This window comes from Ascidia mentula, chromosome 1 (genome assembly GCF_947561715.1).
Source record: "Ascidia mentula chromosome 1, kaAscMent1.1, whole genome shotgun sequence".
Lineage (NCBI taxonomy): Eukaryota > Metazoa > Chordata > Ascidiacea > Phlebobranchia > Ascidiidae > Ascidia > Ascidia mentula.
Window position 1 is genome coordinate 17827976 of NC_138566.1, and position 26860 is coordinate 17854835.

Below are 26860 nucleotides of genomic sequence, written 5' to 3' on the forward strand. Positions count from 1 at the left end.
CAGAGGGCGCTCGAGTTCACCCGGTTCTGTCAAAATCGGGTGGACGAACACGTTTGTTTGAAACTAGTTGATTTGCTCAATGTACAGTTTCGTGCTTTGTGCGGAGTTCTGTATTACTTGTTGGTGCTGGTCATCCGCAACGCGTTCCAGCAAGGAAAATGGTGACAATAGGCCTAATGTGTTATGTGCTGTTAGTGTTTTGGAAAAATGTCGAAAATTTTACAAGACCGTAGTAATTTCGGAACCTCCTCCGCCAGCAAACAAGATTGTAACGGAAGTTGCATGATTGACGTAAGATGTCGTTTTCTTGGTTTTTCATTACGTGTTTCACGGATACATGTCTCGGAGTGCTTATGCGTCACGGGAGCATTTGAGTTCAGTTTATAAATTATACCGTGATGCGCTAATGCGGAGTGTGTGACGAATAATAGGCTCAACGGGAATTTTTTTTCATAAAATTCAGCAGTTCCTGTTTTGAAAGAAAAAACTCACAAATGTGCAAAGCCCGACTTCAGACCCCGTTATCAAAATTAAAAAGTGCAGTTTGTTTTGCTTAAAGACAGAACAGAGGCAACTCGCAGCAAGAAATGAGTTGAAACGCTCGTTCAATTTGAAAGCGATTTATTGATCACCATTTAGTGTTGCATGTCACCGCAGCTTGTGTCTCCTTCCCGATATCGAAAATCTTTCAGGGCCAAGGTACCGCGTAAATAATTTAGGATTTTCAGAGCCGGCCTGACGCCGTGCGTAAACCGGCTTCGCCCTATTAGTGGTCCGCTTTTTCGAACCGGATATTTGTTTCCTAAACTTTCAGCCCGACCCGGGAGACTGCAAATTACCCCCATCAACAAGCTGCTTACCCCGTGCACACTGTAAATTATACATCGGGGAGATCACCTAGTTGTGGAGTGACAACAAGAAAGATGACTCAAAAGTCTAAAATAACGCCTTTGGTTTAAATTTGAGGATTGTGGATGAAAATATAATGTTACCTGAAATTGAAATTTTTTGGTGTGCCTAATATTTGGTGTTGATGTGTTCCAAAACGAAGAAGAGGGCAACAGTTTGTATATGTAGCCTATGTTAAAATTATGGAGCAGTGATATTTTGAACAGTCCACGTTAACTTCGCTCTTTTGTTTTGTTTTACGGAAAACAGTCGCGAAGAAACAATCCCTATTTTCACTTTAACATTTCGAGCAAATGTCCTATTGACGCATTGTAATCTACATGGAGAAGCTCAAGTCCAATAAAAACCTTTTATAAAATTGTTTCGGGCCAAAGTTGAAAACCCTGGTCTTTTCCCCTTACTGGCGTGTTCATATTGGCACCGTTAGAAAGCGACGAACCGAAACTCAACCTGCCAACCAAGGCGCTGAATTTATGAAATCAAAGCTCGCTTTCCGTTTCCAGCAACGCTCAGTTGGCCGTAAAACCTGTAGAGTTTAGGCAATAGCTGCAATCAAGCCCGTACTGCGCTTGATGTGGGCCCTGAAACTCCGGATGGAAAACGGTAACTCGACACCCACTGTTTCTGCTGCTGCTGCTGGAATTGGTCGGACCCGAGTGGTTTTGGCTCGACAAGTTTGTTGTGGGAAAAGCGAGTTGATTTTTTTTTTCGTGCAAGGCAGAAAGCACATGATACGTTATACTGTCGCATCAATTGTCAGCGCAAGCAGTCAAATTTCTATTTAGCTCTCGCTTTGATTTCTTTGACAATCCTTGCAAAACCCAGTGAGTTTATGAAGCAGGTTTGTTTATGCTTTTTATTGTTCAGTGAAGTTTTTTCTACCGAAAGTGTGGACGGGTATTGAGCTCGGGCCCAAATAAACTTTAAGCCTTAGAATATCTCCACCATACAAAGATTACGGACAAAGGCGTGTTGTATTGCCCTGCCTCGTGGATGCGATTTGCAACGCGACGGACACACTGAAAAGCATACGTGGAACCGTAGGAAGCCTTCACTGATACAGATGCTGAGCTTGCCATGTGGTGTGTGGTTTTGCAAACCGCGCTATCGTTTTTTTTATGTTCTCCCAATCAAATCAAGGCAACTGCCCTTGCCGGTGCTGCCACTCTAACCATAATTTGTGGCGAGATTGATCTGTTGTTAAACCGCAGACAGTCTAATGAAACAACAAAAACTTCCGTCATTTGCGTGCGGAGCATTGTATACGTGCTTGCATCAAATACGTGGCAGAGTAATGATCCATCTCACCTGTCACTCGGCTTTTACGGGAAATGACATAAAACCAGTGGCTGCCAGGTACCCTGACAAATAAGTCACTCATGTCTCAAGCGCAGTGGTCACCCCCTTATGCTATTTTGGTTGACTGTGCAACTTCCTCTATTTACAAAGCCTGGTGTAATCAGATTTTCCGTGCGCCTCTCGCATTTCATCACATTTTAGAGGTGTCATGGTCGCCATGATCTTTCGTCGTGTGGCAGATATTTATCATTCCATTATAGAAGCCTTGGTGAGAATAAAAGCAGCCTCAGTATTTAGTTAGGCACAGGCAGCGATTTGCGAAAGCTTATCGGCATCCGCGACAGTGGTGGTCGTTACATTTTGTTGATAGTTTGCAAAGAAGGTCTGCGACAGTAAGTATTGGGGTTCGCAACTGTGTTTTTTTTTAATATGAGTGGAGCTGGCAGGTGTTCGGAAAGCAATTTTTGTTAAACTTTGTCATTGTATACCGGTCAGTGCAAGCGGGTGACCTGACCAGAGACCGACTAAAATATATTTTCGTCAAGGATATGTCAACGCGCGTTTGTCGATTTTGTTTTGCAGTAAAAGTAATGCAGAAATCTCATGCACGGCTATTGGGTTTTGTTCAGTCAATAAAGATACAATTTTTTTTGCAGATTCTACTTAAGCTAGAAACAAATAGTTCTGAGTTAAACCACAATGACTTCGAATCTATCGCTTGGAAGAAGTTTCCTGGACCCGCGTGCTGAAAACCCGTTTGTGCCACTGGTAGAAGACGGAAACTTATCGTCCTACGAAAATGACTCCTGTGTTCCACTTAAGGAGCCATTTGTCCTCGGTGTGTCCGTTTTGCCTGCACTTATCGCCATCGAAAATCTGGGCTTCCTCTTCGCCGTGGCTTTAAACAGGAACAAGCTCAAGCACAACAATGTATACAGATATGTGGCCAGCGCACTGGTGGCGAACTTCGTCACTTGCCTGCTTGGATTTTACCACTTCGTCAACTATTACCACGGCTTCGAACCCGAGGAACCAAATCTCTGGTGGGCTCTGCGCAAAGGTAAATTATCTCTATATCCCTTACGCTGACAAATATTACCTTCGCACTTAAAACAAAACGCCAACAAGTCTAATAGGGAGTCACGCGTTTAAAAAAATTAATCTTTGCTCATTTATGCACGACTGTGCACGGGATGATGTTCTCCGATTAATTCCAACTGCACGTCAAACGAATTCGCAATCGATGCCCTTAAAAAAAAAACAGTTTTCTTCTAGGAAATCGATAAATGTTGAAATTAAGTACTGTCTACCAATGTAGTTTGCAGCAATTTATTTCTCTAAACTGTCTTTATTTTCCCCGCAGGCTTGACCATGGCCCTATCGCTCATCATGTGCGGTAACATTGGATTGCTGATCTACGCAATCGAGGACAGCACGTATGTGGTGGGTCGTTCTCTTCCCAACCATCAGCAGAAAAACGCCATGGATCCGACCTCTCGCCGCCGCAAAGCAAACCTCCTTATTGGCCTCGTGTGGGCGTTGCCAACCCTCTACGGGCTTCTTGCCATGTCCGACTGGAACTGCACAAGCTTGTGTCAATGCACATTGTCCCACGTGTCTGGCAGGAGCATCTGTCCCTACCAACATTGCTCAAGGATCTACACTCCCATGTCCAAGTCCTATCTGCTCGTGGTTGTCATCCTGTGGGCTCTGGAGTGCGCTGTCCTACTCATCCTACTCATTCGCTCCATCTGCAATGTCCGAAGTGCATTCCATCCAAGCGATTCCGGCAGCAAGAAGTTCGGCATACGCAAGACCATCTCAACCTATCGCGCGTCTCACTGCGTTGTTTTTGCGCTTTTTGTCCTCTTCTTCCTCTTCACCGCGCCGGTGATGGTCCTCTTCATCTTGGATTTCGCGATCCCGGACATCACCTTCAGCCCCATGATGGTTAATATTGTCACCCCGCTCACAATTGTCTACTGCCTGATCAGCCCCATCCTGGTATCGCAGCGTCTATCCGGCCTCAAGTCAGCCATCTTGATGGCGATGAGCATTTCGAAGAAGACGGCCACAACGCGCGTGCGATCCTCGCCGGATAAAAGCACTTCGGTGGCTTTAAACGGCAAAGACGCTGCGACCGCAACGTCAGTGTGACGTCATTGGAAAACGTTATGGTACTATGTTAGTTGATGTCAGTGCCGCCGGATTTTTCGGCGAAGCCTATCTATATGGCTGTTTCAAAACTTTGCAGGCTTCTAGCACTGTGTACCGTACCGTCCAACTGTCTTGGAGATCTATTATTTAACTGGGTTTATGCAGATCTGAACGCTTTAAAAAGACTTTGGTTGAACGGTGGCAAAGTGTTGTGTCATGGAAGGTGATAACGAAGCTGCAAGCTTTTGCGTTTTAAGCAGCTTACCACTGTGGCCTGAAAGCCCGGCGTGCGGACCAGACAATCAAAAACTCGTCTATGCAAGTTTAGCGGACAACCAACACAACTCAGGTACGGCGGACAAGAAGTTTAGTCACAAATTCGACCGCATGAAATCTGGCATCCACACCTTCTGTAAAATCACAGACAAACTTGAATTTTCAGTGGGAATTCTGTTGATGTGTTACGTGTTCGAAAGCACACTATTTTCTCGTGCTAAATTATTTATGCTGGATTTGACGAAGTCCACCCACAACGCCCATTACTTTTGTATTGACAAATGTTTAGTTTGTACCGTATTTTGCAACATACAAATATCCTGTAAATAAGTTAAAGGTACGTTCTTGTGTGTTATCCGAGTATTGCTTTGGAAAATTTACGTCTGTTCGTGTTCGTACCTTGACCAAAAAAACATGCCCAACTATGTTTACGTGTTCGTACCTTGACATTTCGCAACCCTTCCTGAAATCTAAAAACAGTTTTTCGAGAAGCCTTTTCAGTGTGACTTTAAACATAGTTGGGCATTCCATTTCTTTGTCAAATTTAACGAGACGTAAGAACACAAAACTACAATGAATATATCCTTTATTTTTATTTGTGCGGATTTTCTGCCGGTTTGTTTTCTATTCCCGTAAATCGTGAAGCATGTACATATACCGATGTGCGGAAAGAATTTTGTGCCTTGGCGGCTGAACCACCCACTTGCCTGGTTTTGTTTCTATCGCACGAAAGCTTTACAGAACAACAAAAAAAGGGTGAAATTTCACGCATTCTAGCAAATTTACAGCAACCGACTGTTGTGTGTTTGTTTAAATCTGATGCGTGGGGTTCATTTAAAGTTTAAAAGCCTGCAGGTTAAAACGCACATCAGGCAGTCCTATGCAAATGCTCTCTGAGGAAACACCAGCATTGTTGTTCTAAACCACTCGTCACCCAGTTGAGTACACGCGCGAACCGGTTGGCCGGACAATCTAGTCCTTTTATCTGCTCACCCAAGACATGACGACCGAAGAAACGGGTTTGTTTGCAACAACAAAATCCTCTGCGGATAGTGGCGCAACCACAGGGGTCAGACAGAGGTGCTTTTTTTTGTAAATCTATATAAAGGGGGGCAAACGTCACTTGTGAGGAACTGATGACGGCAGTATACAGAGCGGAGGTTAATTGACGCGAATACGTCACTAGGTGTGGGCAGCCCGACGGAAGTAAACAACTGACTTGTGACGAAGTGAGTTTGGTTATTCCCCAAGATTGAAAGGGTCCAGTCTCTTACTTCGCAAACAAGTCGAAAGGTTCCAAACCGAAATTTTTTACACAAAAATGATAGCACATATATATTACCAAGAATTATTTACTAATTCGGGATACTTCGCATTGCGGATGCAGAAACAAGACAAGACGATTTTTTGGTTTGAGATTATACTGGATTAGTCAGTAAACAACTTACTATCTTGTCTAAGCAAATCATCAACTTATTATTTGTGATGTCATTTCGCGTTGACCTTAAGGTGCATGCGTTTTAAACAGATGTGATTTAATGACTTATGCCATTGTTCACCAAAATATTATTCCAAAGCAGCTGTTGTCTGGTCATAGTGGGTTCGACCGTAACTCTACCGTGAATTAAAAAGATCCGGAAGCCACGGTGCATCAAAAATTTAACGGCTAATTTTCACAAATAGTAGTGATAACTTACAATAATATTCACCACACATATAAACCCGAGTTACCTTTTTTGAGGAGAAGCAATTTGTCCCGAAAACCATTTAAGGTGAACACCATCATCAGGTGACTCCGCATCCGGCTCTCGTGCTGTGCGTCAACTGACGGAAATCAATTTATCACAAACCACCACAAGACTAGAGATTTACAAATATAGGTTGTGATGCGTGTTGTGTTCCTGCAGCACTTGTACTTCCGCAAAGGCGTAGACGTATTTCCTTGTCTTATCGTGTTTATGGTTTCAAGCGACGATGCCGTTTATTGAGGAGAAAGTATCCATTAAAAAGCTTACTTTGATAGGACATTTAAATGTAAAACAAGACAAAATGTGCCGCCTGTACGGTTTGTATATTTCCACTACATGGCACAATCTGTAATCTCTGGTATAAATTTTCCAACTGCTTGATTCTGAACGAGATTAGACGATGCAATTAGTTTATTGAATTGTTTGTACCACAGCAAGCAAGTTTATTTGACACAAATAATGAAGTCGTTTCACAATTCGGTGTAAAAATCAACAGGTACGGCAGTTTATGGCAAAATAAAGAATTGCACGAGCGCCACCTAGCGAACAATGATTCTGTGTAAAACACGATATTAACGAGCGAAAATAGTTAATCGTCTTCTACAGCAACGCAAAGATACCGGCACCCTGTCACCTCTGATCGAATAAAGTTGGCACAAACACAGTTTTGCAATTTACCACCGACAAATATTGCATAACAAATTGGGACCATATTTACATTACAGGCTTCACTTGGTTGTGTGTTTGTATAAATCTGATGCGTGGGGTTCATTTAAAGTTTAAAAGCCTGCAGGTTAAAACGCACATCAGGCAGTCCTATGCAAATGCTCTTTGAGGAAACACCAGCATTGTTGTTCTAAACCACTCGTCACCCAGTTGAGTACACGCGCGAACCGGTTGGCCGGACAATCTAGTCCTTTTATCTGTTCACCCAAGACATGACGATATCATCAACTTATTATTTGTGATGTCAATTCGTGTTGACCTTAAGGTGCATGCGTTTTAAACAAGGTATTGTTTTTTGAATGTCTAGGCTCGTCTCCAATTATCGAATCATTACATTCTGACTTGTTGCACACCCATTATGAAACAGTAAAACATGTTTCGAATTCGTTCCGGTTACAAAATTATCAAACTGTACAAGGCGAAAGATAGGCCTGCCACACTTGACTGCATTGTTCAGGCCAGGAATAAACTTCAGCCAAAAAAGGGGGGGTCGCAAAATATCAACTAATCACTGTAAAACGTTCGATTACAAGTGCGGAACTGTGCCTAGTATCGTAGCAAGGCGATCTTTCTGTTGAAGCAATTCTTACCAAGCAGAATAAAAAAAAACGAAATATGTACAAGTAAAAAAGCACTAAGTTTCATATACGTACATGCTATCTGTTCTTATTCAAGCTATATGCAACTTTGCTACAAGCATAACGCGTCATTAAAAAGGTAATTTTAAATACAGGTGCCGCATGATAAGGAACAAATCCAATCCTAACTTTGGCCAGTAATGATCGGACGTTGACGTTTGACAAAATATCATATGGTCATTTAAAAAATGGCAAGATCACACTACTGAGTAACTGATTTTAGTAGGGAGCAGCAAATACTTGGCAGTAACAATGAGAGATTCATAAAAATTGACATAAAACACATCAGTGAAAATTCTCAGTTTTTGGCCTTGTATTAAGGCCGCATCTCACAATTAAATCCTAAAAATTTAGTTTCTCATGTTTTTTGCCAAAAACTTGCCGGGTCTGATGACTCATGAAGGGGGATTACTATTGCTGAACAGAAAAAAATTGATTGCAGCTGCATTAAGACAGCACATTGGGGGGTTTGCAAAGGCTAACTGCTAAATTGTCAGTCCCAGGGGGGTACAAACAGCCCTGGGGGGAAGCCCAAAACAGTTACAAGACATCTAAACAGTCACAAGACGTTTACTGTCTGACTAATAACCCTGAAAACCATAGTAAAACTGCCTCAAACACGCTGAAAATCGCCCTGGCAACAGCCTAATCATCTGCGCTCATTCAACCAAAACACTGGCGCCCATGCATGACCCATTGTATTGTTACACATAATTTTACTCTGCTACGCAAGGAGTTCGAGAAGGGCATTTCCCAACCAAGAAAGTCTTTTCCATAGAAATACAGAGATGCGGCCTTAAACTGTCGTTTGACTGCGAGTAAGGTGTCAATATTTATTTTAAGCCATAATGAAAAAAGGTTCGAAGCCGAATAGGACTACATATAGAATACACTTACAATACACAAACGTCACAAACAATGAACCATGATGCATAAAATGTATTCATTATTGTAGAAAGATAGCAGCAAGAGCGCTGAACAGATGAACCCAGTTGGGCCCCACGAGCCCCACGGCACCTGTATAAAACAAAAATAAATATTGAGCTGCCCTAACAAAACATTTATATCAACTTGAAGTGATGTGAAAACTGAACGAGCAATAAAGTGCCTGAAGTGGTTGTAAGCGGGTCAGTTGCACTATTTGTTTTATCAACTGCGACTGAATTAGTGTAGGTTTGTGTCGCATCCACTGTTTTGGTTCGGTCGGTAGGGTTGTCCGATTCAGTTAACTTGCTTGTTTTCGCGGTCCTCGTTATTGGCGTGGTGGTTGTCTCAGTTGGTGCCACGTTTCTTGTATTTGCTTGCATGGTTGTTGTATCGGTCGTCATGGTTTTTGTATTTGTTTCCATTGCCGTTGTATGTGTCGCCTTGGCCGTAGTATTTGCTTCCATAGTCGTCGTGTTTGTAGCCAAAGTCGTTGTTTCTGCAGCCATGATCGTTGTGGTTTGTGGTAAGGTCGTCGTGCACACTGGTGTATTTAAAACAAATGAACACCAAAACACATAAACCTTATTTGTACAAAATACTCTTTATTAGATGTATCATCTTTATTTTATTTAACAGAAGATTTACCTTGAGCAATAATTTTCTGCAAGGTAACGTTCAGGATCTCTGAAAATTGGGAAAACGAAGGCGCCGTGGAAGCTCTCGATGCGTTTTCAGCTATTTTCAACAACTGTGCGTTGTCGGCGTTTGGGCCGATGCCAATTGCGTAAACTGTGATGTTGTAGGTGAGAGCGAGGTTAACACTGGAAAGTAAAACATACGGCTTTGCAAAAGGGGCTTCAGTGGGTGTTTTCGAAAATTTAATATCAATGATGCCCACTATCAATTGTTGACCAAATACGGTAGCGATCTACAGTCTGCCCAAAGCAGGGCATTGCATTTTTGAACATACAAAGGGATAGTATGTGTGCCTTTGCCATCAATATTTCTCGAGTGGTTCATTCGGGAACAACCTAAAAAGTTTGTACGACTACTATGCGGCAAATAGGTTTGGCACCCACGCACAGGTGCCGCGAAATTTAGCGACAAAAGATTTAGGTGAGAATGACTAATGGAACACAGAAAACGTCTGACCTTTCAGCTAGACTTCCAAAGTCAATCGCAGGATCATCAGTTGTCAAAATCAGGAACTTCTTAGAATTACCAAAGTTTGCTGATTGAACAAAATCGATCTTAAACAAGAAAGCGGTTAAATAATTGTGTAGCACCAAACTATAGTTGTAACGTATAGTGGAAACCATGGTATAGGTTGGCATGAATTGCTCCCTACGACTGAATACGTTTTGGTAAACAACACTCACCAGAACAGCCCGCTTGAGTGCTGTCGAGGTAAAAATGCTTGCAGCAAGAAGGTGGGGCATGTTGTCGTTGACGGCAGTTTTGAAACACGTCACATCGGTGGGCGACTGCACCGATGTGACGTGTTTCAAAACTGCCGTCAACGACAACATGCCCCACCTTCTTGCTGCACACATTTTTTGTTGGATATTGATAGAAGGAATCCGTACGATAGTCGATGCTAGAATAAATGCATTGTATAGCCAAAGTGTGATAGAGTTTTGTACGGTATCTTTGTGGTTGTTTACAGTCAGTATATATAGTAGCATTGGTTTAGGGATAGCAATGCTACAAACTCCAAAGTCAAGGAACAGAGGTGCGGACAATTCTGTTTACCCACTTGATGCTTACTTTCCGATATCCTGGTTTCCGTATTGAAGAATAGCAGCGTGAAAGGTACTGGACAATGGGAGGTTTTCACCGTTGGACAAAAAGGCAGCTTTGTATGTTAGAAAATTATCGTTAGTAATGGATGAGGTTCTGACCACCAAAAACACGATAACTCCCACCTTTCAATCAACCACGAACTTGTTCCATCTTTTCTTTTGCGCTGCGTCATCTAGCGATAGTGGAAAATTCGGTTAAATGTTGGCAGGTCGGGAGATTGCTTCCGCCTCGTGTGCTATTGGGAAGGACACTGGAAAACTAACTGCAAATTTCACCAACATTGTGTCGGTCCCTTGCACCAGCACCATCACTGACGTCATATCCGGTGTAAGTATAGCTTATTATAGTGTCACGGAGCGGTTTAAACGCGCTTTGCAACGAAACCATTTGTTGGATTTATATCATAAGTTGGGCAAAAAACCTTCGTCGGGGGATTCCCCGTTATCTGACCTTGTTGCCCCTGCAGATAAACGTCATCGATCCGTCAACTGTGACAACTAAGGTCGTCGAAACGTCACTATCACTATTGGCGATTGTGGCGACATCGGGACAGAACACGTCATCAGCTCCAATATCGGCTAGCGACGCCCAGAAGGCGATCGAAATCATGCTGGTTTTCAACAACCCGAACGCTTCATCGGTGGCGGTAAGACGAGTAACTATGGTGATGTACCGACGTCAAAACGTATGACGTCATTAAATTTTCCACGATAATTGTTGTTATCAATCAGTATAAGTATCAAAAACCTGGGCCACTAAACATCAACATTCATGTTAGTAAAAACAAATACAGCAGTAGATCATAATCCTGCATAACATTTCACTTGTTTGCTAATCCACTCGCTCGGGTATTCGAACCCGTAACCCTCGTACTTTATTTTGTGAAGGCAATCCGTTGTGTATAGGACTGATTTTTGTCTTGTTTTTTTGATAAAATTTTGGTGTGAAAGACGAGATATATTATTGTGTTGTGTTTGGGTATCTTAATTCACTGTTGTGGCGCCTCAAGTTTTGATTTTTTGACAGAAAAAACTTTCCATTGTTAACATGTATATATTTCATCATTGTGTTTCTGATAAGTTTCGTCGCAAATTTATTCTGGATAAGTTTGAAAGAAACTTCATAACTTCGCACAATTTAACCGTGGTAGATGTTTGTTTTCAATGCACTTCATGCGCACCAATAAATTCTGTAAATAAAACAAGTGATCCATCATGATTTCATCATCTTCAAATAAAGCAGGGAACCTTTGTCGACTGTGTGAACTCTGTTGACCCCCATTCACCCGTTACAATTTAGAAGACATTTATTTGGGGATGTCCCTAAATGAACCTCATCACTAAAACTATAAGGGTTTTGAAAGTCCTGTGGAACCCCCTAGATACGTCACTGAGGAGCCTCTAGATACGTCATTGAGGAGCCTCTAGTTACGTCACTGAAGAGCCTCTAGATACGTCACTGTGAACCCCCTGATAGGATACTGTCCCTTTAGGGTCCCCAAGACCCCCAGTTAAGAAATCTTGCTGAATTTAAAGTTCCATTTTTTACCGTCGACCCGTTGTTAACTCGACTGGAACAAGCGCCATTATCACCTTGAATTCTCAACGGGTACAAATGATGACCTTGGGGTCCCAATATTAAACCATTTTGTTTTCGCGTCGAAATCGGCTTCGCACAAACAAATTTGCAAAATACGTGATTGCAACATCCCGACCAATTGATACGTAACAATACACCGTTGTGACGTCGTGAGGTGAAACAATGAGGTTTGTCGTTAATTGCCTTCTTTCATGAAACGAAACTTATTGAAGAAACAAAAACAGAATTGATTCGATCTGCGGAGAAAACCTGAGACTTTGGAAAGCATCGGCGATCTTAGTCCGGACATCAGAGTTTTGTCCCGACTTTTGTTGTTTAAATCGGATTTCAATTTTGGATCAATCAGAAATTGGTTTGGATGCGTAATAATTTCCACACGTCATGCTTCTCACCACTGGGTGCAGCCAGAGAGCTCTGACGTTGTCTTGTCTCGCACAGTTTAGGATGAAAATCAGAAAACCCTGGTGGGAAAGTGATTACAGCGGATCAATATCTACCTCTATACTCAATATCTTTATACTCAATATTTTGATACTCAATATTTTGATACCCACTTATTTGTTTGGTCTCTTCGTTCCCCTTTTTAAAACTCGTTGGAAAAGTCCCTACTCTACATCCTGTAATGCGCCCACACCTAATTAGGGGAATCACCTGGAAAACATTGAAGATGCAGAAGATCCACGAGGTGAATTCCAGGTAAATCTTATTGTCAGCTGCCAACATGAGGAAGCCGAACAACCACGTGACTCCCAGCATGACAACGAGTGTCACGGCAACAATCATGTCATGAGTCGTTGTGCGTTCGGCGGCAGAAGACTGGATCTGCATTCATAATATGACGTCAATGGTGGTGACGTAATGTTTATTGTATTTTTTTCTCTACTCGTAGTGCACAAAAAGTTAAACCACTATTTAGAAAGAAAAGGTTCGGTGTCACTATAGCAACGTTGTCACGTGATCTCACCGCTTGCCGCTTGCAGGTGAGGTGGACTATGATGGATGAGCAGAAGAAAAAGTTCGCTATAGCGAGTATCCCGACAGGGATTATGAAGGAATATCTGAAGGAAAGAGTCTGAAGCCAACACATATTGCGAGCTCTGTACGTGGATTGGAACAGAGGTTGCCCTGCAAACACGTGTGTGACGTAAAAATGGGCATTCATTCCTGTTAATTAAATGGAAATTGTTATATAATTACCTGTGTTAGGTTGTAGAGGATCAAAGTGAAACAAGGTTACTCCTGCTGTCACACCGACTACCACTAGAGGCAGTACATACGAAAACAAGGCAGCGAATTTCCACGTGTTCTTGGACTTGGCCGACATAACCTGAACATAGCGACGTTTTGGTGTTTGTCGCAAATCTTGTTTTAAACCAATTACAACAATCGTTTGTTTGTTACGTCACCTATGAACTTTCATCACAAACAACGCCATTTCGGAAATCCCCTAACCTGAACCAGTGCTCTGTACATGTTGTAACCGTTTGACGACATCCAGCACCAAGCAGCGAGGAGAAAGTAGTGAAGCAGAACGGTTGTGACGTAACACTCGGTGTCGCGTTTCACGTTCGAGAGACCGAGCAGGAATATGAGGTTGGTTGCTAGGAGACAAATGCAGATGTTGATGAGGAAGATGGAAGGTTGACGGATCCTGAGTTCTCTGAGGAAGGAAAGTTTATATGAATCTATTGTGGTGGACAGGGCTGCAGACAATGGGCGTTTCATGCGTAAATATTATAAAGTGAGGTCATTCAAGGTCAAACGTTTGTATAATTATGACGTAATAACTCACGGAACCGCCAAATAAATGATGATTGTTAGAAAGAGACCGAAGCTGGAGATGGACAAACCGATTGTGCTGAACCATTCCTGAATGAAACTGGACGGGAGAATTTCTGATTGCTGGGGACGAGATTTGTTGTCAATATTTGAACCAAACTGATGTCACGTGGTCGAGTTACAACAGGAAAACGTTCGACAATTATTATTGTGGGTTAAAAAACGCAGTCGTTCCCATTACCTCTATGTCGTCACAGACCTCATTTACAAAGTCCGCCAACCCCTACGTTAATTTACTTATGCTTGATGGCGTCACACTAATATATGATGACGTCTCGTTTTCAAACAGCACAACTATTCATATGTACTTACGAAGAGGAGAGACAGACTACCGACTTGGTTACACAAACATTTTTTCTCTGTCGTTCCATTGTGGAAGGTGCAGAGTTGGGTGAAAGTTCGTGCAATCGGGTCCCAAACTCCACATTCAAAATCCGTATAAACTGCCTGTAAGAAACCATGGGTTCGATTCCATTCAAATAATAATATATTATTGTTACGTCACAAGATGACTTAATACGTCCATAAATCCGGAGCACGAAAACCTGGTTGAATTTAATTCCATACACATGACTAGGTTGCTATAGTGATGACCTTTGTTGGGTTGTTCTTGTCTCTCTTCCCTTCCCCATACGTCAGGTTTTGTTTGTAAGTCAGAACAATTGCCCTCCCTGGTGGAAGTTTGATTATCGTCCCAATTTCGATGGTAATTATCTGTATGACGTAATAAGTGTTAATTGTGACGACATCATGGTGGCAGAACCAACTCACAGTGGTCGGGGTTTTCCTGCTCGGTTTGTTTTGTTTGAAGAGAGCGTCGTTGAGAAAGACGATAAAAGTGACACGTGGCACGTTCGGATTGGACTTCGTTAGAGAATCGATTATTGAACCAGGAACGACGGCACCGATGGGAAGGTTTTTTTTTCCGGATGGCGTCAGAGTGACGTTGTTGGTTTGATTCAACGAGTTCTTCACTGACAAGGTCACCTTGGGATAGTTAAGCGCATGAGTGTTATGTTAATGTAACTTGTTTTTGATGGACACTGGAAAAAGTCGAATGGTTAAGCATTTGTGTTAAATCTTTCAACATTGACAGAAGTTGAAATTGTAAAACATGTCGACACAGGCATTTCAATAACAAAACGTCATCCTGCCTACCGACAAATTGTTCTACGTCACACAATTTTCATGTTGTTGCCATGGCATTCTGTTTGTATTTAACAAAACAGAGAAAATATCCTGTGGTTTGTTTTCCATTAATAGATTTTTACCTGCAGGAAAATATCGCTGGTTGAGAGAGTCACCGACTTTTTGCTTGGAGGAATCACAACTCGCCGACTGAAATCCTGGAGCACGGACACAAGTTGGTTTGATTGCCTTCATAAAATAAATTACAAGGGTTACGGGTTCGAATCCCCGAGCGAGTGGGTAGGCAAACAAGTGAAATGTTATACGGGATTATGATCTGCTGCTGTATTTGTTTCTATACTGACTTGAATGTTGATGTTTAGTGGCCCAGGTTTTTTGTTACTTACATTGCTTGTTGTGTTTGATTTCCAGTGGCAACAACGGAAACAGCCAGGACGCTCACAACTGCTATGCTGTCGTGCAAAGCGTTGGCTGTGATCTGAAACAAAAGGTTGAGAGTTCGAATGACGCACAAGCACTTTACAACCGTACGTAGAGCATTTCAGTGCTGATTGATAACAACAATTGGAGTGGAAAATTTACATGCCGTCATAAGTTGTGACGTCGTTATAACACCATAGTTACTCGTCTTACCGCCACCGTTGAAGCGTTCGGGTTGTTGAAAACCAGCAGGATATCGATTGCCTTCTGGGTGTCGCTATCCGAGATTAGAGCTGATGACGTGTTCTGTCCCGATCTCGTCACAATCGCCAATAGTGATAGTGACTTTTCGACGACCTTAGTTGTCACAGTTGACGGATCGGTGACGTTTATCTGCAGGGGTAACAAGGTCAGATAAAGAAGAATCCCCCGACAAGGTTTTTTGCCCAACTTCTGATGTAAATGCAACAAATGGTTTCGTTGCAAAGCGCGTTTAAACCGCTCCGTGACACTATAATAAGCTATACTTACTCCGGATATGACGTCAGTGATGGTGTTGGTGCAAGGGACCGACACAATGTTGGTGAAATTTGCAGTTAGTTTTCTAGTGTCCTTCCCAATAGCACACGAGGCGGAAGCAATCTCCCGACCTGCCAACATTTAACCGAATTTACTACTACCGCTAGATGACGCAACGCAGCAGAAAAGATAGAACAGGTTCGTGGTTGATTGAAAGGTTGGCGTTGATAGGTGCAGAAGGCGGCATCAGAAGTGCCTTCAGGTGAACTCAAAAGGTAAAATTAACTTAAATTGATAAATTGAGCCTAATTGCAAAGCGATTAAGGAAATAGCTGATTATGACGTGATAATCATACCATCTGGGCACTTTTCGATCGAAAAAACGTTCGATCCGATTGAAGTTTCTGGAAAAGTGAAATTTGTTCCGTTCAACGCAGGACATCTCACTGTGACGTCACAAACACATTGTTATTTGTTTTATTATGAGTAAGAAGTTCAATAATTAATCAATTCTTTTAACAAATTTTCGCTCAGTTTGTCAATAATTGGTTGATGTTTGAGTAAATTCGTTTGTTGTCACCACAAATTAAGGTTTAATAAGTTGAAAATTACCACCTCTGCACGCAATAGCGTTTTTTTACAGAAGTACGTTTTTTCTGATCATTAAATTTGTGTATTGATATGTATTGAAAATGAGCTTGAAAAGTTTGTGAAAACAACTCGTGATTTCGTGATAGAACTCATGATCAACGACTTACGATCACATGAGGTAGGAATTCCGGTAGGTGGCGTAGCAGAGTAACCCGGTTTGCATTTACAGCTTCCAGTTTGGGAATCGCACACTCCGTTAGGTAAACACGTGACCGCGTGGCATTTTCCTAAAGCTGTTGATGGAAATGTTGAACTTACTGAAAGCAACTGGAAGTTTTCCATACATAGGATATTAACGTACAACGTAACCATGACTATCAAGTTGTTTAAGTTTTTTCTACTTTTGTCTCAAATTTAAACGCTTTAAATACTATACCTGAAGTGGTGTTTGGTTGCACTGCTGTCTGCGTTGTCGGCGTGGTCATCGTGTTTGGTACGGTGGTCGTTGTTGTTGGTGCCATGGTGGTTGTGGTTGGTGTCATGGTCGTGGTGGTTACAGCTTTTATTGGGAATTATTTAAATCATAAAGTTCATATTATTCAACAGACAAACAAAAAAGATTCAACAATTTTACGTCTACGTTCAGATTTCGGACAAAAAGTCTTAGCAGAATTACCTTGGGCTACTACTTTCTTAGTTGTAACGTTCAGTAATGCAGAGAAATCGGAAACAGAAGCCACTGTAGAAACTCTTGAGGCATCTCCAGCTATTTGCAGTAACTGCGCACTGTCCACATTTAGACCGATGCCAATGGTGTACACGGTAACGTTGTTAGCGATGGTAAGGTTAACACTGCAACGCAAAATACCCCATTTTGGTAAACGTGTGTGAATAACTTTTAATGTTATTTTCAAAATATTGAAAACCCACCACATTTAGCATAGGCCTTGGGTGCACAACTCAAAACATCAAGGAACTTTGGTGTTAATGATATATACTGCATAATTGGGTTCATTGTAACTGTATATAAATTTTGTACAACATGTGTAAAGGTTGCAGGGTGCAAAATAGGCAATTAGTTACATTCGATGCATGAAATTTTCCCAACGTTATCACCACTTATCAGTTTCGGGACACAATCTTGAAATGATAGAGTTGTTTCCATCTTTTTTTGGGAGTACATGAGGTGGTGAGGTTTGTAACAAATCCTGTTTACAGCTTAGGGCGACGCCAAGTACTAGCGGGTTTGTGTCAGGTTGCCCAAAATTCGAATGTAAAGTATCCGACAATACTTGCCTTTCAGCTAAAGTATTGCTGTCAGTCGCAGGACCGTCAGTTGTCACAATTAAGAACTTATTTGAATTGACGTAATTGACCGATTCCGCGAAGTCAATCTGCGTAAAATATGCAACAAAAGAAATTGAATCTAAAAACGGAACTCTGGTTACATCTGCTTCGTATTTTACAAGCACACTCACCAGAACAGCTCGCTTGATTGCTGTTGAGGTAAACGTGCTCGCAGCAAGAATGTGGGGCATGTTGTCGTTGACGGCAGTTTTGAAACAAGTCACATCAGTGCAGTTGCCCAGTTTTGTTGGATATTGATAGAAGGAATCCGTACGATAGTCGATGCTAAAATAAATGCATTGTATAGCCAAAATGTGCTACAGTTTTGTACGATATATTTGTGGTTGTTTGCAGTCAGTATAAATAGTAGCATTGGTTTAGGGATAGCACTGTTACTAACTCCAATGCCAAGGAACAGAAGTGCGGCAATTCTGTTTACCAACTTGATGCTTACTTTCTGACATCCTGGTTTCAGTATTGAAGAATAGCAGCGTGAAAGGTACTGGACAATGGGAGGTTTTCAGCGTTGGACATAAAGGCAGCTTTGTATGTTAGAAAATCATTGCTAGAAATGGTTGAGGTGCTGTCCACTAAAAATACCAAGTCCACGTTTTGGGCCTCTGTAAAAAAACAGACAACAGCTGTTAGTTTATCATAAACTACATCAGCGAAGCAGGAACACAAACAGGAACACACCTTAATGCATCAATTTATTATTTTATTACTAATACTGTATTCTTTGTGAGAGAATACTGGATCACAATTGTTACGTAACAGTTACACGTATACCTACCACAAAGACAACAAAGTAAAATGAAAACCGATACGACCGATTCGCCAGCAAAGCGATGTAATATATTTCTCTGAAACTTGCTTTTAAAACTGTTGGGTTGACTACGGTAAAAACTTCAAAGACGCAATATAAAAATTCGTTTCTTTTTCAAATTCCAACGGCATTTCTATGCTATACCTGCATTGTTGATTTTACGCGTGTCGTCAACAAAAATTTTGCTCGGTACCGGTGTTGGAAAGCATGTCAACGAAACAGCATCAAACAGATTTTATGGGCTAGATTTTTTTTTATTTCCTGGATTACAATCATTTCAAGATAACACAGTTCACTTCATGTACGCATTCGTTTATGCAGAGTAAACTAACAGCAATCGTTAGTACACAAACTTACCGCAAAGAGCATATGCGAAAATGAAAATCAACATTGCTGTTCGACGAGAAATCTCCCACGACATCCCTAAGACGACAGCGAGATTGACGAAAGCAAATTTTTTTACTGAAGATTTGGTAGAGAACTAAATTTACAGACAAAGCAATTATGAAAATGTCTGATCATTCAATCTGAAAAGATATACGGACATGAAACCAGTCTAAAGTCCTCGTGTAAATGTATACAATAACATACTGTTCCAATCCACACAGTGCAAAACTCACAAGGGTTTTGATTCGCACTTGTTCATATGTTCGTAGTTTTGGAATATATGACACCATTATCGTTATATTTATTTCATATATCATAAATATATTTTATATTGATTCGCAGACTGATCCTTCGGTCACCGACTTGCACAGGCTGATTCCTGTAATCATATATGACATTTTCTCTGTATAAATCATATTTGCATTATATTTTTCCTATGTTATCACTAATATAGCTGTAAAGTATAATGGTATATTGATTACAATATTCGATAGAAGAGCAACTTTAAGGCTTGCCACATATTCTGCCGACTTTGCTTCTTTAATTGCGCACTATACGATTGCATTTACGTTTCTAATTCAACCGCTTATTGAAGTTGATTACAAAAGCTATGACAACAGGAATCAACTTCAAACCTTTTGCCAAATGACATACATCAAACCAGAGTACATCCACAAAATATATTCTGTCAGGTAAAATTTAGATGCGGTGTGATAAGCCAACTCCATCGACAATATAACGGCTAATTATCACAAATAGTAGTGATAAGTTACAATAATATTCACCACACATATAAACCCGAGTTACCTTTTTTAAGGAGAAGCAATTTGTCCCGAAAACCATTTAAGGCGAACATCATCATCATCATCATCAGGTGACTCCGCATCCGGCTCTCGTGCTGTGCGTCAACTGACGGAAATCAATTTATCACAGACCACCAAGACTAGAGATTTACAAATATAGGTTGTGATGCGTGTTGTGTTCCTGCAGCACTTGTACTTCCGCAAAGGCGTTCTAGGTATTTCCTTGTCTTATCGTGTTTATAGTTTCAAGCGACGATGTCGTGTATTGAGGAGAAAGTATCCATTAAAAAGCTTACTTTGATAGGACATTTAAATGTAAAACAAGACGCATTTCACAAAAATGTGCCGCCTGGACGGTTTGTATAGTTCCACTACATGGCACAATCTGTAATCTCTGGTATAAATTTTCCAACTGCTTGATTCTGAACGAGATTAGACGATGCAATTAGTTTATTGAATTGTTTGTACCGCAGCAAGCAAGTTTATTTGACACAAATAATGAAGTCGTTTCAGTTACAATTCGGTGTAAAAATCAACAGGTACGACAGTTTATGGCAAAATAAGAAATTGCACGAGCGCCACCTAGCGAACAATGAGTCTGTGTAAAACACGATATTAACGAGCGAAAATAGTTGATCGTCTTCTACAGCAACGCAAAAATACCGGCACCTTGTCACCCCTGAACGAATAAAGTGGGCACAAACACAGTTTTGCAATTTATCATGGACAAATATTGCATAACATATAGACACCATATTTGCATTACAGGCGTTTACTTGGTTAAAATGAAAGCAGTGAAATTTGGCCTTACCCACAAAAAAATAAACGTCTCAGTAAGTTTTACACATCAAAGCACCGCATAGCGGGAATGCAGCTTGTCTAGGTAAACCTGCTGGTGATTGCAGCGATTACGTCACCACGAAGCACTTCGGGCACGCGAAGTTCACCTTTGTACGCCTTCCAGACGACGACACTTCCCCCCATCACAAGCAAAACACCCATGCAGGCCAGACCGACGTTTACATACTGCGTAACATGGGAATATCAGGAACCTAAATAGTCTAACCTAAAAAAAATACTACTACACCGGGTCACAATTTTTTTGCCAAACTTGATCCACATATAACCCTATGTAACATAGAAATAATAAAAACGTTTATAAAAAAGCATAGATCTTTAACGGTTTTGGGATTAAACCGTTAAAATTCTTTTAAAAAGTGATAACTAGGACTGGCCTAGATTTCTACCTAATCATCCAACCAAATCTTGGAAATCTAGGCCAGTCCTATTCATTACTAACATAGAAACATGTGCAAATTTTAACGTTTTAATCCCAAAAGTGTGACTGCGATTGTGAGGCAAAACTATATGTATATACAATATCTCGCTTATTTTGTGACTACAGTGTTCGTTCCTACCTCGCCAATTTAGAGCGAAACCTTATTAATATACTTACCTGAGTTGTTTTTGCATTTGCGAAACGTAATAATGGGCGTTTGAAAAAGTTTGGTTGTCCCAGACCAAACTTGGGCTATTCCTTTATTTTACTGCTAGATTTTCCACTGCTTACCTCATATTGCTTTCTTGACTTCAAAATAACCTCATGGTAGGGTGTCCTTGTGAAAGCGACCTGGAATCATAAAGCATGGTTTGCTCAGCGTAGACATACGTGAATTAGGCAGTAGAAACCGACCTCCACATTAAAAACTGCAGCGATACCATTGGGCATTTAACACCATCATATTAGTGATGTTCCCATATTCCAAATTTATCCGGCCCGGATCCGGATAGTTGTCAATCAAATCCGGCCGGATAAATTTGGATCCGGTAGTTTGTTAACACCGATTCGTGTATTTTATCGGTATGGCAAAAATGTTTGATAGCCAAACAGATTGCTATGTTAGCTTGTCATGAGTGGAAGAAATAAACGTGGGCATTTATTAATATGGTATAACACGAAAAACCTTTATAACAAGCAACAGAAAAATCGTCCCAAGACTGGGTCCCAAAAACGAGTAATTTGCGATGTTTGTCCGTTTTTAGGACAAAAATGCTTTTCCAACTATCCGGTAAAATTAAGTGTATTATCCGGCCGGGTCCGGGTATTGAAAATTGGTCAATATCCGGCCGGGTGCGGGTACCCGAATCCAGCGCAAGACATTACTACATCATATACACCATGACTAATATTTTTGCAATATCAAGAACTGTTTAAATTAGTATCATAATATCATGGTTATGTCCAGAATGACACAAGCACGTTGGCAATGGTTGACGTAACAACAAAAACATTGAAACATGAGATTTATTTTTAGGCGTATCCAGGGGGGGTCCATATTTTTCTGTTGTGATCCACTGTAATTTGTTTGTCCAAATCTCGGTGCAAACCAGAAATTTTTTGACGTCAACTTGAAAACCGCCTGGCGCTTAAACTGGTCATTGTTACCAAATACGTTGCATTGTTACGAAACATTCTGCATTATTTCCAAATACGTTGCATGGTTACCAAACACGTCGCATTGTTATCAAACAAGTGCCATTTAGGGAAGCATGCAGTTTCCCTGTGTGTAAAGTCAAATCATTTAGTTAAACACGTTGCAAGCATCACGCAAAAAACTGCGCACGCAAATGTACAGGCGAATAGTGGGTCACGGAATGCAAAATAGTTTTTATTTGTATGTTTTCTTGACTACGTAACCGCACATTTAATCCCTTCTTTAGTTGCATATATATGTTTTTTTCAAAGTAACAGTAATAAAGCTTATACGGCGCAAGTACCACCGCAAAAACGGTTCCACAGCGGTTATGCAATTGCGCAAGCCAGGAAGCCACCGTTTATGTGACGATTCGCGCTATCACAGGCCTACGTATTTTGCAATGCTCGATCAAAATTAACCTTAATGTACAGCGAAAATTCGGGGAATTCCCCCAAACTTTTCGCCCCCATTCTTAAAAAATCCTGGACACGACTATTGAGGATTGCCAAAACGAGTTTACAATATAAATTTTTCCGGTTTGTTTTCTTTAATTTGCACAAAGGAGATGAAAATACATAAAAAATAAATTCAAACTAATTTAGATATTTGCATCCCTTTTAACTCTGTTTTCGCATCAAACTTATGGTGTGCAGAGTAAATTAAAATTAAGTATTAATAGGCATTTAAGAAACAAAACACAAATTTCTGGGTTCTAACCATTTCATATTTCGGAATAAAAAGACTGGGCATCAAGAAAGAGAGAATTCCATCCACCTTCTTGCGGAAAAGGAACCATCTCGAAAGTACACTGGACCTCATCTGAGCAAAGTAAACATTTCAAGAAAAATTTTTTTCTAAGAAAGGTCTTTGCAAAATGATAGGCACTTTGTATTCACATGAAAATCATAAAATATTTTTTTCGATCAATAGAATCTTTTTCGATCAATAAAATGCATTTGTTTTGAATAAATAGATCAAAACCCCAATTTAAATTGCAGTCTAAGAGAACATTGCTGGTGTAAAAATAACTCAGTTGATTAGTTCTACAAAAGAATAACAACAAAATATAAAATACGACCATATATAAGTAGTAGTTATTAAAAAAATAGTGTAACATGGTGATTAAGCACTGGGATCGCTTATAATGTCATACTTGCCAACTAATCACAACTGCTATATTATTCAGATAAAATAAATACCTCAACAAAGTTTTGCAGTGATAATTGTGCAACTGCATGGCCATCTTTTGTTCGTCGCTCTGAGTAAGCTTCAAACGTAGCATCTGTAAATAGTCTTGGCAATTTTATTTCTTGTTGATATTTCCAAATTACCAAGTTGAAGTTGAGATACTTTTACATTTGTGTTGTGTTATACAAAAAGATCATTGCTATAAATGTAGCCAGTTGGTAAGGCATATAAATTACATACCAAATATGTGGTTGTGCTTGTCCAAAATTTCATGGAAAACCAAAACGTCTTCCAAACCCTGTGACACAGGCGACAACGCGTAACAAAATCCTCACAAACTATACACTGGAACTAGTTTTAATTTTTTATTTTTAATTAGTTTGATTAAATTCTGTAGAGAACTTACGGCATTTAGTCCTTGGCCATAGAAAGGAACACAGGCATGCGCAGCATCTCCAAACAAAACTATCTTGTCTTCATAGTTGTAAGGGTCGGACTGTTCGACACATAAAAGGGTTTATTGCTTTATGCAGTAACGCCAGGTCCAGGTAAGTATTAAATAGCAAGATTTTACAGGTTTCAAGAAATACCCAGGCAGGTCAGCTGAGTAAATTGGATCTTACATTTACTCAACATAGAGACTAAAGTGCTGCATTTGATTATGATATGTTTGTATACAATTAGTAGTTACTGATGGCATGTGCTTAATATTTATGAATACTGCAAGCAACGTACCCTCACAGAAATCATGGGCAGTGGAGGCAAAAGAAAAAAGTCCGTTGTCAGCAAATCTCTACAAAACATAATCTGGTTGTCACAAAAGTTGTCTACAGGTGCACAAGGTTGAACAAAATGAACCTACTCTCCAATAAGTTCAACACTGTCTGGAAACAATTTATAGAAAAAGTCCAAAACTGCTTTATCAGTGTCCACCGTCTCAAATACCTTGAATGGCATAAACAAGGTACATGTGAAAGACTTATCCTGCAAGGAGAAATTTGACATCACACTTTTCGAAGATGGGGTTATTTCTAGTAAGAACCAACCTGATTGGGAAGAGCAATCAGCATAAATTCATGCCTTGGCCAAATGTGCAAATAATTTCCAGGCATTGCAAACTGGCAAGACAAAAAAGGAACCTTTGAGTGTTTTAAACAAAGCTGTCAAGGTCATAAGACCCAAAAACGGATAGTGCTGCAATCATTTACAAACCACATTTCTCTATAATCATTAAGGGGGGCCCAAAACTAATAGAACAAATTGGCCAATATTGTATCAGGGCCAAGCAGAAATTGAATATTTAAATTATAACGTGCAGCACAGAAAATAAATACCTGCCCATCCTTGGTAGGTGGTATTGTAAGTTCTTTATAGCCATGTGGAATATAATGCTGTGAATAGTCAAACCGTCTTGATTGCAGCTGCCTTCTAACAGCAGAATGTGCACCATCACATGCAAATATGGTATCGGACGAATTAATTACTTCCATAGTTTGCTTAGTTTCCGGATCTACTCTGCATGGAAATTACAATCAAGGCTTTGAGCACAAAGAAACCATTTAGCAAAACTGGCAAATACTTTCGAAATTTTGACTCGACAGCTGCAAGATCACATGACAGAAATTTGTGTTGAAAATGAAGCTCAACATTCGGAAACTCGGATGCAGCTGCAAGAAAAAATAAACACAAACCTCAGGTTAACTTTAAACATTCAATACTTATGCATATACATGACTTTGTGACTGTGTACCTTGGAGCAGGTCTCTATTTAGCTTCATGCGATCCACTGACAACAAGTGCTAAAACAAAATTTCTGAGTTTGCAAGTTGTTTTAGGTGTTAATAGATACAGACCGAAAGGAATAGTACAATTCCATCAAAATTTGCATAACACAAACAGAGTATACCTGATCACCCTTTCCATACGGTACTTCGTAGCAATCCCCATTTAACAAGTGAATCATGCGAGCTCGCATTGGGATACCCAAGGCTTTCACCTAAAAAACGTTAAACCAGTGACAATTAAAGATCGCTAATAGTTCAGCAAATGCAACAACCTTTTCAGCAAGTCCAACTTGGGCAAGGGCTTCGATTCCACGGAGGGACAGGGCAAGGTTAATGCTTCTACCCATTGCATTCTCAGTTTTTCTTATATCTGCATTCACAATTTAATACAAAGGACCAAAGTTTATTTATTGTGCCAATCATTACCTGCTCTTGCCTCATACAAATCAACTGAGTAGCCCCTCCTGGACAGGTAGCATGCATTCAGTGCCCCAACCTAAAAATAATCTCTCTGTTTATTAATATTTGTTATGTTTGTGCATGAAAATGATTAAAAAATAATAACCAGGTTAGTGGAATTAAACTTAATGTGGTCTGTTACATAAAATTTAGCAAAAATTGCACTTATTTGAGTAGAATGCAACAAAACTTAACTAAAAAATATAAAAAAAATTATTTAAGCAGTGAAACAGTGTAAAAACAAGCCATTCTACATAAATGAGCAAGAAATTTAAACTGAAAAATAGCACAAATGAAACTGATAAACACCAAAAAACAATAATACCAAAGCAACCAATGCACACACCTTTAGTCACCCAAAAAGAAATGCAACAAGTAGATGCTTTTCCAAATTTCATCACCTTTTTCATGCAGCCTTAAAAACGTTTCATGCATCTTTTCGTCTTAAAGTTGTTTACAACATATTTGTTACTTCAACGGATACTTACAGGACCTCCTCCAACCACAGTTACACGTTTTCCTTTCGACATATTGCAGTTTTTCAAGTTTCAACAAACAATCTCCCCTTTGCCTTGCAAAGTAAACAACCTGGCATTAGGCAAAGCAAGGTGTGCATTCATTCGTAACGGAAAATTGTTCAACCGTAAAAAAAACATGTTTGAAAATGTTTCTTTCGGAAGATACTTTTACACCGGGTCACAAAGTTTTTTCCAAACTTGATTCACATACAAGCCTATGTAACATAGAAATCTGTGCGAATATTATGCCCTTCATCACATTATAAGACCTACTTGACAAGTAAAGGTTCATTTCACTCTGTATCTCGTTGTTCAGCATGAATCAAACGTATTGTGCAGTACTACTGTATCGGGTTCAGGTTAGCGGAAAGTAGAGCTGGTGCAAAAAAATAAAACTTATCCAAATGGTAAAAAAAGTCTTATAAAACAAACATTAAATTGTATCTATATTTATACACCATGGTTTCAGAA

General features: G+C 40.3%; 4 protein-coding genes across 6 annotated transcripts; 1 reads left to right on the forward strand and 3 right to left on the reverse strand.

Moving 5' to 3' along the window:
• Positions 1-2868: 2868 nt before the first annotated feature.
• LOC145902737 (uncharacterized) lies at positions 2869-5341 on the forward strand. The gene is made up of 2 exons (XM_082990838.1): positions 2869-3268; positions 3572-5341. The coding sequence occupies exons 1-2, from the start codon at positions 2908-2910 to the stop codon at positions 4363-4365; spliced, it is 1155 nt and encodes a 384-aa protein (XP_082846964.1). The 5' UTR covers positions 2869-2907; the 3' UTR covers positions 4366-5341.
• A 6918-nt stretch (positions 5342-12259) lies between these two features.
• LOC145888702 (adhesion G-protein coupled receptor G2-like) lies at positions 12260-17615 on the reverse strand. Its single transcript, XM_082979525.1, has 17 exons — positions 17599-17615; positions 17277-17452; positions 17037-17159; positions 16768-16893; positions 16022-16140; positions 15704-15883; positions 15457-15548; positions 15193-15298; positions 14693-14908; positions 14516-14635; positions 14234-14368; positions 13875-13984; positions 13535-13742; positions 13280-13409; positions 13047-13207; positions 12734-12904; positions 12260-12543 (listed from the first exon to the last, which is right to left on the reverse strand). Exons 1-17 carry the CDS (start codon positions 17613-17615, stop codon positions 12421-12423), a joined length of 2313 nt encoding a protein of 770 aa, XP_082835651.1. The 3' UTR covers positions 12260-12420.
• Positions 17043-18868, reverse strand: LOC145912132 (uncharacterized). Its single transcript, XM_082999551.1, has 5 exons — positions 18741-18868; positions 18402-18567; positions 18079-18232; positions 17277-17994; positions 17043-17159 (listed from the first exon to the last, which is right to left on the reverse strand). Exons 3-4 carry the CDS (start codon positions 18136-18138, stop codon positions 17713-17715), a joined length of 342 nt encoding a protein of 113 aa, XP_082855677.1. The 5' UTR covers positions 18139-18232; positions 18402-18567; positions 18741-18868; the 3' UTR covers positions 17043-17159; positions 17277-17712.
• Positions 18869-20406: 1538 nt separating this feature from the next.
• Positions 20407-26453, reverse strand: LOC145917890 (kynurenine 3-monooxygenase-like). Of its 3 annotated transcripts, XM_083003195.1 has the most exons (17): positions 26360-26451; positions 26218-26286; positions 25839-25908; positions 25685-25782; positions 25535-25624; positions 25379-25427; positions 25208-25295; positions 24963-25143; positions 24675-24746; positions 24491-24612; positions 24364-24421; positions 24035-24124; positions 23869-23926; positions 23640-23722; positions 23158-23259; positions 21534-21593; positions 20407-20989 (listed from the first exon to the last, which is right to left on the reverse strand). In XM_083003195.1, the coding sequence occupies exons 4-17, from the start codon at positions 25757-25759 to the stop codon at positions 20843-20845; spliced, it is 1275 nt and encodes a 424-aa protein (XP_082859321.1). In that variant the 5' UTR covers positions 25760-25782; positions 25839-25908; positions 26218-26286; positions 26360-26451; the 3' UTR covers positions 20407-20842. The 3 variants fall into 3 exon arrangements, 2 of the variants coding, with proteins under 2 accessions (XP_082859321.1, XP_082859320.1); XM_083003194.1 differs by lacking the exon at positions 26218-26286 and having other exon boundaries at positions 26360-26453; XR_014405732.1 differs by lacking the exons at positions 20407-20989; positions 26218-26286 and having other exon boundaries at positions 21563-21593; positions 23869-23973; positions 26360-26453.
• Positions 26454-26860: the final 407 nt, after the last annotated feature.